Source organism: Boleophthalmus pectinirostris, unplaced genomic scaffold (genome assembly GCF_026225935.1).
Source record: "Boleophthalmus pectinirostris isolate CB_2022bp ecotype Guang Dong unplaced genomic scaffold, ASM2622593v1 HiC_scaffold_10, whole genome shotgun sequence".
Lineage (NCBI taxonomy): Eukaryota > Metazoa > Chordata > Actinopteri > Gobiiformes > Gobiidae > Boleophthalmus > Boleophthalmus pectinirostris.
Window position 1 is genome coordinate 12,410,313 of NW_026570971.1, and position 12,274 is coordinate 12,422,586.

Consider the following 12,274-nt stretch of genomic DNA (forward strand, 5'->3'; position numbering starts at 1 on the left):
AGGATGTGTCAGCTACTAACGTACAGTGTCCAGGCCGGGAATAGCATCCAGGGCGCAGCCACGGCCTCGACCTCACGTGTGTTTGTGTATGTGGAGCAAGTACAGCTAAGTGTTGTTCCAGATCCGCACTTCCCTTCAATTACTAATGCAGGTGTCGCCTTGCAGTGCTTAAAGGGTGCTCCAGTGGGACACCTGATCGCCGCTGATAGGAGGAGGCCACACGGTGCAGCCTCAAAAGGACTTCCGAGGACATTGTGGAGCTGTTATGTACTTCGGCTGACGGCGAGGGTGCGTATTTGTCCAACAATTACATCTATTTGTTTTGCGCTTCCTATGGGTAACTAGACTCTGCACAGATCTGGCATGAGTCGTGGCTTTGTGGTGTCACCTGCTCGTCTCCAGATGGATTAGAGATCATCTGATATGGGTTTCTTCATGGCCGATGCGATATTGATTGTTTAGAGAGTTAGAAAATACGCTCTCCGATTAGATCTGCTGATAATTTTTGGGCTGATATGAATGGCAGATTTTGATCATTTTCCTCAAATTCTGTATTTTAATTTACTACAGACTCACCCAGAGCACTTTTTTTTAAAACCACAAACCTAATATAATAAGCTTTGTGTGTATTTGATCAAGATAAACAATCGGTCTGTGCTGGAGATTAAAGGCCGTTAGCTTATGCACTAAAATGTTCAAATGTCGGACTGATATATTGGCCAACCCATATATTGTTCAATCTCTAAGATAGATTGATAAATTTAATGCCATCATGTGGAATATTCCTAGCCTGACTCATCAGCTGGTTTCACTTGAAACCGTTTGACCTTGCAGCATTAGGATTCGTTCGCTCGACAGTACGCGGGCACCAAATCCCAGAGAAAGAAGGGCAATAACGTCTTTCTCCATGATAAAATTCACCCAACATTCTCTTTGTTTCGGCTTTAAATGCTTGATCACGGGAATCGTTGTGAACACAGAACGTCTGTCTTCGTCTAGATTTATCTCAACCGCTTTGTTTACTTTTGTGCTGTTCCACAAAAAAAACCCAGACAGGTGCTTGAGTTTGAGGTCATGGCTTCACAGCTCTTCGCTGATTGGCCGGTGCACGGTCTACAACTTCCGGGGTTCTTGAAGAATGTGAAGAGTAGTATATTGTGTATATCTAGTGTATTCTGATTCCTGACCTAGTCGCTGGAGAAAAATTAAATTGAGCGGAGGCACTAGGTGGCGCCAGCCTGGCTAGAATATTCCAGGCAAAGCAATAATAACTCAGAGAAGAAAGAAAATGTGTCTGACCCACTTCCAGAAAAGTAGACTTCACTGTGCCCATAGGGATTTTGTTCCTTTCCTTTCACCGTTGCTGAGGTAATCTGTAAGGAGCAACGACAGACTAAAGTGCAGCGCTCGGGGACGCTTCTCACATTTGAATGAATATTGGTCTACTTAACCCTGCTCAACAAGTTTTAGGTTGAATCTAGATTGAATGTGACAACATTCATATTTCTGCTGTGAGGCAAAAGTTGTAGACAAAACATATTCAGATGTAAAACATACCTCTTTGTTTCTTTAATGTTGATGCACTGTGTCACTTTTTGTTTCTATAGAGATGTTCCACAGTATAGGATTAAACATGCCCATTTCAAGATTCATAAATTCAAGATGCAAGATTTTATTCTCGTTGTCTTAGAAAACAACGAAATAGGACACTATAAATAACCCCATAAGAGCTTTGAGCCGCTGCGTCTGTGCACAACACCATTTTGGAAAACTTTGATTTATTCAACTATTGCTACAAAAAAAGAAAGAATAGAAAAACATGCATTGTGAGTTTGCCTCTCCACATATCTGACCTGTAATCCCACAATAAAATTAGTTTCAGTTGTGCATTTTGGTGTGCATTATTTTATTTATTTATTTATTATTTATTTTATTTATTATTTTATTATTTTACACTGGATGCACTTCCTAAGATTGATTAATTTAATGCTTGTGGAACATTCTAAGTAAAGCAACATCTTAAAAAGGCAATCAGATGACAGACCATCCACCAGAAAAGCTACACAATGCACCTTTAAAAAATTTGATCTTCAGTATTGATTAGGGGTGTGCAAAAATATAGAAATATCAAGACACTAAATTTGGTGATACAGCATCGTTATTGTGGGCTGCTGTATCAATACATCGCCACAAGTATTTATTTTTTGGTAACTTTTAGCAATTTTTTGTGTGACCACACTAGAATTTTGTTGCTTATTTAGTGTAAGAAAACTTGTTTATGTAATACACTTGACATATTCATGTTTTTCATATTTACTTTGTTAAGAAGTGGATTAATAAAGAAAAACAGTGGTTAAAATGTATTTGGTTCTCATAAAACAGCAATATATCAGTACCATGTGTGATTATTATGTATTGATTACTGCATGTATAGCCATATTGTGATAATATCATATCGTGAGCCATGTATCGTGTATCGTATTGAATCGTGAGGGACCCAACTACGACTTACACAACTTTCTTCTATTTTACACAGTTGCATAACCAAACTCAAAGATCATTCAGGCGATCAGATCACTCTCCCCGAGCTGGGTGCATGTACGATCACCCAGCCCCTCATCTAACTTTAACAGAAGAGTACGTGTGCAGAGCTTCACCCATGTCACCTGTGTCACCCGTGTCAGCCGTGTCACCCTGTCACCCTCTCCCACAATCAGGTTAAAAGGGCCAGTCCCAACAATGACAACAGATCTGCCACAGAGCCTGGTAACGCACACGTAGTCAGCGGTGTCGCCTTTTTAAACAGGGAAATCCAACTCTGCCCAAACGCATCAGGAGAAGGGCCTTATCTGAGACTGAAAATTTCCACTCCACAACAGGGGAATGTGTGTGTGTGTGTTTGCGTGAGACAAAGAATTATTTGTCTGAGCAGATTTTTAACTTCACAAGAATGTTATTTTAGGGACAACGCATGATACAAAGCTCAAAGTGCAAAAATAGAAGTACATTGTAGTAGTGCTGGACTGCGTGGAGTCTGTGTTTTGAATGTTATCTGCTGGGATTTTAAAAGTAAGTCAAGGTTTATGTTTATCAAAGTGTCTTGCCATGCCACATGACTGGTGATAACACAAGTAAATACACTGTTTGTTTAAGCAAAGTGGGACAGATTTCCTGGAATATTTGGAATGTAGTATATATGACATGCGTTTAATCAGTGTGACGAGGACATGGAGTAAGAATTTTCCAAAGTTCAAGTTGTGTTGTAAAAACATGAGATCATTTTGGACAACGTCATTTACAATACGGAGTGATTGGAACGCAGACTTTTGTAGAACAGTATACTGTAGCGTAATTCATCTTTAGAGTCATCCTGACATGGGGCACTTTGGCATTTGACGATGACAAATTTGTAGAGGTGGGTAGAGTTGCCAGAAATCGTACTTCAGTAAAAGTGACGTTACTTCAAAATAATATTACTCAAGTTGAAGTGCCAAGTAGTAGTTAAGAAATTACTTAGTCAAAAAGGATTTAGGAAAACGATTACTCAAGCAAGATTTACTTAAAGAGTCTAATGTAAATTGAAGTTAAAAAACATTACACAACATTAAATAAAACTCTACACAAAATTAAATTAAAACTGAAGACAAAATCTGGTGTTTTCAAATGATAGATAAATCAGAAATACTAAATCATATCTGAAGGAGTGTTGCTAGAAACACAACTGTTCAAATCATGTCATATTGTCAACATAAAGCTTTTTCTTTTTGTCACTTTTAGACTTACCAAAGTGAGAGAGGAACCAAAACTGTTAGCTCAAAACAAATATTACTCAAGTAGGAGCAAAAGTATCCTGCTGGAAAGGTTTTCGCTTTAAAAAAAGTTACTCAACTTTATGTAACTGACTAAACACAACTGTGTAGTATCCACCTCTGAAAATGTGGAACTTATTATTAAAACGTATGACCACTATGTTTCTGAAATATTCATCACATAATTTAGAAGACTGTTTTGAATATCTACAGTTTCCTTTACTCATTTAAGTTACAGTCTAAATGTTTCAGCAGTAAATTTTGAGCTCTTGACTCATCATTGAACGTGTAGTAGTCGTCTATTTATATAGTAATTACACAAATGTCTAGAAATAGCAGAACACCTTACCTCCACAGATTGCTGCTGACATTACAGGTTAACACTAAGCAAAACTAAAATAAATCAGATCTCAAGGGAAATAAAAATAAATAACTCTGATCCTACCAAGTGATTTTAACACAGGTCACAACGCAGTCACTTTTCAAAACTACTAAAATAGTCTTTATACAAAGGATCAAAGTAGTCATTTATATTCACATACACTTACACACTAACCCACTTATGAACACAGATCTGGGAGGCAGGGTGGAGGAATGTCTTGCCCAAGGACACAACGGTAAGGAATGAAATGCCAACTTTCAGATCAGTAAGTGAATTTTCTCTCAGAATTTAAAGGGCCAATATTATGTTATTTTTTGATCTCTTTTACAATGTTGTTTCCACCTCAAAAACAGACCTGAAGTTGTGTTTTGTTTCATTCTCACATGTTTAACGCACAAACCCTGCATATTTAACACTCTCCTCTATGTTTTTAAACTCCATACACCTCACTAAAATAATTTGGATAATTTCAGCCCTGGAATTGTCACTCTCTACTTAAGGTAAAACGTAACTTAAAAACTACAGCTTAATGAACTGACTAATAATAATAATAAAAGGTTACTCAAACATGTGTGAATGAAACAAAACACAACTCCAAGTATGTTTTTGAGGGATTAACATCATTCTAACATGTCTTAAAACTGAAAAGAGTCACTTTCACATAATATTGGACCTCTGTGTTATCATCCACACATGATAAAACACAGAAGTCTCCTCAGATAAGTCACACGTCAGGTTATCTTTCTCCCCCTGCGCTCCACAGGTGACTTACTGTTTGCTCATGATGCAGAGCTGGGCCAGTCTCTCCAGGTGCTGTGCTTGGGACGCCTGCTCCGACAGCTCCTCCGGACTGCTCCATGCCGCCCCCGCAGACCCCAGGGTGGCCTCCTCCTGCGGGCCTGCGATGCAAACACAAGGCATGTGAATGGATCTGGTATTGCTGCGCTCCCTGTGTGGGCCTATACTGCTCTGAGAGGGAGACACAAGCCAACTGAGGACAGCGCATAGGAGAGGACTGATAAGAGAGGGAGAAGGAGTGAAAGAGAAAGAGAGAGAGAAAGAGGGAGGGAGATGGGGGGGCGGGGTCAGGCACCTACACCACCCACAGACACACACACACACAGGGACAAGCTAACACCTACACTGGAGCTGGAGTTAAAGCCACAAGTTTAGATTGCAAATTGTACCTCATAAGATAATGCATTGTTTTAGTTTTGACTGTTTAATTTGAATGAGGTTGGCAGATACTCAACAACTTTAACACACTGTTTTATTTAATTGTCTATTAAGAAGCAAAGACTTGATAGACTGAGAATTAGATCCAACCTATAAAACTTTTTCACAACGGCTGAAAGTGTCTCGCTGTAGATTTGAGGAACTTCCGGTTAATGTTTTTCTATGGCAAAATTTCTGTGGAAATGTCTGGTGTATTCTCCACCGGCTTCATAAATCTGCCCCATCCCCAAATCTTCAGCAAACACTTCAGGTCCACAAAGGATAAACATTTTCCCTTGAAGAATTTATCCACAACTATCAAGGTAAGAAAGACGAAAACTTAAAAGGCGAACAACGACGACACATTAGTGAACTACTGAGCAAAATTAATGTTATGGTCATAAATAAAACATAAGTAACTTGTTCACTAATTCTACAATTAAAATAAAAAATCAATTTCATGATGTTGATATTAGCACAGATAGATTTGTGCAGTTCAAATGTGAGCCATTTCTAGGATACCATCCATAATGTTAGTTTTGCTCAGTAGTTCACTAATGATAGTCGTTGTTCGCCTTTAAGTTTTCATCTTTCTTATCTTGATAGTTGTGGGTAAATTCTTCATGGAAGAATGTTTATCCTTGGTGGACCTTGTGGGTTGAAGATTTGGTGATGGGGCAGGCAGATTTATTTAGCTGGTGGAGAAAACCATTAAACCATTAATCGGAAGTTCTGCACACCTACAGCGGGGCACTTCAGGCCGTTGTGAAAAAGATCTATTGCAGACATGTCAGAGTCAGGCCCAGGGGCCAAATTTGGCTCGCAATATAATTATATTTTGCCCACGAGATCATATCAAATATCTATTAGAGCTGCCCACCGGTTACAGATAGGCTGTAGAGACATTATTTATTTAAAATTTTATTATTATTTTATATTTTGCTTGTTCTGGATTCAATGTTTAAGCAAAACTGTTATGAAACATTTATTTTAATAAGAAAAGGTTTAATATTACATATCTCAAAGAAAGAGAAAGATGTTGTTGAAATTTTTCAATAAATATTTAGTTTGGCCCACAACTTACTAACAGTTTTTAATTTTGGCCTCTGTGAATTTGGGTTTGACACCCCTGGTGTATTATAACTAGTCCAGAGTGTTCGTAAACATGGGGAGAACATGCAAACTAAACATAGCAAAGCACCCTTAAATGCATTTGACAGGTTACATTACACATTTCACTAAGTCATTTTTCATTGCATCACTAAAACAAAATTAACATAACATATGGAATTTTACTAACATTTTTTACTATGTTTTGTCTATATATTTTTAAATCCTAGAGAAGTTTATTACTTAAGTTCAAGATATGTAGAAGTAATTCCATAACTCCATAACCAACCATAAGCAACCATAATCTTAACAAGGCCATAACTTTTCTAAATTACACAATAGTTATGCTTAAACAAATAAAAATATATATTTGACAACTCCATTATTTTGTTATGACAATGTTTAAGATGTCATAAGTACATATTAACCTACCATTTCCACATTTCACTATTACATCAATCCATAACTTCCACAAGCATGTTTTCAGTTCCACATAAAATGCCGCATAGTTTGTTTGGCTTTTCAGTTCTCTTTAAGAACTCAGTGCAACTTCCTTCTTCTTCTCGACATTTTCCCACAAACTGCCACTTAACTGACGTAAACCTCTGAAGTACTGCCCCACCAAGTCAGAATGAAAAAAGAATGAAAACCTGTCATATACACTTTAAGTTTCAGTGGTTTATACAGAATCCTGAGTATTTTTACAGATTTTTTTTTACAGATGTCAGTCATAATTCGCTCTGGACTTATAAATTGTACAGTATTTATGATACTATTAAACACGTACTACTGTTTGCTTATCTTACTCAACAAATATCTCTTAAAGGTCATATATTACGCAAAACTGACTCTTGTGAGCTTTAAATCATGTTATAATGTTGTTACCTCATCAAAAACAGATCTGGATTTGTGTTTTCTTTCATGCACATGTTTGAGTAATCCTTTATTATAAGTCTGTCTACATTTCCCAAGTTCAAAATATAAGACACGCTGGATTATAAGGTGCATTAAGCGAAACAAAATAACACTAAATCAGAAGATATGTCCAAACTTTTGACTGACAGTGTAGTAGGAAAAGAGAGTGATAGAGAAATTGCAGAGCTGTGCTGTACTGTGGCCCCTCAATCCTTGTTATCTTGGTCACCAGAGGTATAATACTCCCTACAACAAACGCATAACCAGACTGGACTGGACTAGACTGGAATGGACAGTGCTAGTTGTGTTGAGGGTGTTGACGATCATATGATGGAAGCAGATCAGATAAATAAATAGGACTAAGAGCTTTGTAAACCAATAAAAGTAGTGCATGTTTCAGACTATAAGGCGCACCAGATTATATCACTAAATCAGAAGATGTGTCCAAACTTTGACTGATAGTGTACTAAGAAAAGAGTTAGTCTTTTTGGAATCAATGAAAGAGAAATTGCTGCGCTGTGCTGTACTGTGGCCACTCAATCCTTGTTATCTTGGTCACCAGACGTATAATACTCCCTACACGAAACGCATAAATAGACTGGACTGGACTAGACTGGAATGGACAGTGCTAGTTTTCAGTGTGTTGAGGGTCAAATGATAAAAGCAGATCAGATAAATAAATAGGACTAAGAGCTTAGTAAACCAATAAAAGTACTGTATTTTTCGGACCAAAAGGCGCAATATCAATAATGTTGAATTCTCTCGACTATTTTCATACATAGTCGGCACCGGATTATAAGGTGCATTAAGCAGACAGATGACACTTGAGACTGATCCTTTAGCCCAGGCATAACTAACTCACCTGGCGTTGCCTCCCTGTCTTGGTGAATGTGTATTATGAATGTGAATGTGGGTGGATAATTTAAGTTTGTTTTTTTAATTTCCTACGAGGACGACTCAAATATATGTTGAGTAATAATGTGTTTAATGCAGGTTTGCGCACATTTGTTTCCGTTTTACAGAAATGAAACTTAAAACCACGTGGCTAATTTGCATAGACTCCGAGGCTCCTGACTACAGTAGCCGTAATACTCCGACAATCCATCGAGCAGTATGGTTTCGAAGCTTACTAAAAAGTCATGCTAAAACATTTTGACAGATTTTTGAGCACAGTGTACCACATAAAATCAGTTTGGGGTCAGCAAGCACTACCAGAAATAATACATAAGGCGCACTGGATTATTAGGCGCACTGATGATTTTTGATAAAATTAAAGGATTTTAAGTGTGCCTCATAGTCTGAAAAATACAATACCTTTTACCTTTTGTTCAGTAGAGATTATCCAAATAACTAGAGAAGGCGAATTAAAAAACTTCCCTGAGCACTTCCTATATAAACACATGACATGGATTGGATCACAAGATTGATCAGAGTATTTTCTGTTTGAGATGAGAACTCACCCTAAATGCAGGTTTATGTGTTAAACACGTGTGAATGAAAGAAAACACAACTCTGGGTACGTTTGTGATCATAACACAGATCAGAAAACAGCGTAATATGGCCCTTTAAGCGTTCTAACAGACGTACTATCAGCAAATACTATATGAGGTGTGAACTGCAGAGTGGTAGTAGTATCTTAACGCTCAGTGCCAAGTCTAGCCTCGGGAGAAGTCTACATTCAATCTGCTGAGTGCTGATTCAGGCCCGCGCTATTCTACGGTGACACGGTCTTCCTAAATGACATACTGCAGAAGGCGGCCATTTGTCTCCTCACTGTCCACTCTCCGGCTCTGAGGCCAGCCTGCTACCTCAGCAACCCACACACTCACTCGCACACACACACACACTCGCACACACAGGGGAAGAGGGAGGCAGACGACTGGGCCCCCGCGGTGATGAATGGAGGAGCGGCGTTCGCGGCTGACGGCGACTACGCGCTAATCTCAAGGCTGCACCAGGCGGGGACGGGGGGCATCCGGTGACATTACATTAGCGGGATGAGCTAGCGGTCACACACACAAAGACACCTTGTGCTCCGCCAACGCCATTAGACAAACTGGCTACACTTGTAAATGGTTTGGTAACTAGGGCAGAGGAACAAGAGGCTAAGAGGTGGGAGGGTTTCACTAATGCTTTGTCCCAGTAAACATGTAATTCAAGTGTCATTATTATTTTTAACATATGACATACAATGTCAGTCAAAAGTTTGGACATTTTCGTCTTTATTTCAGTGATTTTTTTGTATTGTAGATTCTCACTAAAGCCATCAACATTATGATTTGACACATATGGAACAAAAATAAACTCATAATTCAAAATAGCCACCCTTTGCTTTGAACCCTGGTTTGTACTCTTGGCATTCCTTGAGCCTGACATGGCACAGCTGTGAGTGAAAAACATTTCAGGAGACTTCGTCAAGGAGCTCCGTGAGAAAAGGTCAAGGGTTTGCAACGCTGTCAACAAAGCAAAGGGAGGCTACTAATGAGGATCTGAATATAAAATATAAAACATATTTAGTTCAGTTATTTCATTTTTTCATCATTCTAAACACATCTTGCTTCAAATATTTGGTTTCTAACCTAATGTAAAATGTAGAAAGTAGTAAACATAAAGCAAAAAAGCACTGAATGAGAAGGTGTGTAGAAACTTTTGACTGGTAGTGCAATAATTACACTAAAAAGTTATATAATATTATCTTCTCATTCACTAAAACTGATTACAACAAAACTGATTAAGTTTTTCAAAGTTTTTTGTGGACAACCAGAACTATTCTTCTGATCTTCTTACACATAAAGTTTACTTAAAAAATGTAATGTGTGTGTAATGTGTAAATCCTAATCAGAATATTTTTTTTCTTTGAAATTTTACTAAACCTACTTGAAATTGAAACATTTACAACTCAAAATTATTTGTTCAAATGAATTCCAATCAAAATATGGATGAATGTATTATATTTTTCTCTTTTCTCTGTAACAACATAGAATTTTTGTGAATTTTCTTCATTCACTAAAATGGATTACAACAAACTGATTAAGTTTTTCTGACCCCAAGACCCAACAAACTCACAGTATTGTTTCATAGAATTTGTGGGCCACTAGAAGTATTTTTCTGAACTATTACACATAAAGTAAACTTTTAAAAATGTATGTAAAAAATCCCCTATAATTTTGTGTAAGTCCTACCGTAAATGTAACATTTACAACTTAAAATGATTTGTTCAAATTAATTCAAAGAAGTACCAGTGAAACTATGGAATGATGGATGGATAATATTTTTCTCTTTTCTCTGTAATAACCGAGAATTTTTGTGAATTTTCTTCATTCTCTAAAACTGATTACAACAAAATTGATTAAGTTTTTCTGACCCTAAGACCCAACAAATTCAAAGCATTGTTTCATAAAATTTGTGGGCAACTAGAACTATTTTTCTGAACTATTACACATAACGTTTACTTTAAAAAATGTATGTAAAAAATCCCCTATAATTTTGTGTAAGTCCTACCGTAATCAAAATAATTTTTTTCTTGCCAATTTTACTAAACCTATTTGAAATTGGAACATTTACGCAATGACTATTTGTTCAAAGGAATTCAAAGAAGTACCAATGAAAATATAGATGAATGTATTGTATTTTTCTCTTTTCTCTTTAACAACCGAGAATTTTCAGATCTTAATACTGAAATCGGAAAAAAAATTAACTTTTTACCAACACATTTTTCAAAAATGGCAACATTACTAGTGCGTACTTAAGATAATTATTTAAGTCATTATTAGGGGTGTGCAAAAATACTGAAATATCAAAATATCGTATTGTTTAATTTGATGATATAGTATCGATATCGTGGGCTGCTGTATCGATATATTACCAAGAGTATTTCTAGGTATATTTTACTAAATTATTTTGTGGGAGAGCTACAATTGTGCTGACATTTTCACTGTTTTGATGAGTAAAATTGGTGTTTTTCATATTAACTTTGCACAAACTCAGTGGACTTAGTAGACTTTTAGTATCACAGTCATGATTTAACCTTTGTTTTTCACTGAACTGTATCGAAATATTGAAATATATTGTATTGAATTTAAAGTACACTGTATCGTAAAATGTATCATATCGTGACCTATATATCAAAGTATTTATCGTATCACCAACTTCTTATCATCGTCATAACACAAAAATCTTTAAACTTTAGGTTACACTTTGCCAAATATTCATTCTGGTCAAAGGGTCAGTCTCTATAGGAAATGTATGGAAGTCAATGGCCTCACGAAGCATGCAAACACACACGTACTCACCAGTGTCCCTTTGGAGAGCGGTCAGTTCTATCAGCGCCACTTCGTAGAACATCTTCTCAGCTTGAATGAACTGGAGCGCCTTCCCATCTGTTTATAAGGGTTAAGGTCCAACAACAGTGTACGATATCCCCCTTCAAAAAACCCCCAGGCCCCCCCATATTCAAAACATCCTGCGTCTACGTCACACGAGTAAACAAAGCACGCTATAATCCCTGTCGCAATGACCCCCGATTACACGAGATTTGGTCAAAACAGGATTAGCAGCGTATGTTATCCTATGTTATGTTATGTTACTGTGTTTTGAACCGCTCTAAATACCAGCGTTGTTGTGATGAAAAGGGGGTCTATTAAAAGCAGCCTAAAAATACCAGGATCCCAGAGCATTGTGCGGTGAAAGTGGCCGTAAACTGACACCATTGAAGCCTGTCAGGTGAATAGAAAAAAAGGCTTGCTTAAAATACACGCACGCCTGTCCAAATGTCCTACTTAGCGTCCCTCATCCCTATGGACAAATACATGCTAATAATACACAGTGGTGGAATGGAACAAAG

The 12,274-nt window shown here is 37.3% G+C and overlaps 1 protein-coding gene across 1 annotated transcript in view; it reads right to left on the reverse strand.

Annotated features, from left to right (window-relative positions):
* Positions 1-12,274, reverse strand: part of cunh14orf180 (chromosome unknown C14orf180 homolog) — a 39,223-nt gene that overhangs the window by 14,641 nt on the left and 12,308 nt on the right. The window contains exons 3-4 of the mRNA XM_055160819.1: positions 11,724-11,810; positions 4,964-5,090 (exon numbers count right to left, since the gene is read on the reverse strand). Of these exons, the coding sequence (XP_055016794.1) occupies positions 4,964-5,090; positions 11,724-11,810 (214 nt within the window). The remainder of the gene's footprint in view (positions 1-4,963; positions 5,091-11,723; positions 11,811-12,274) is intronic.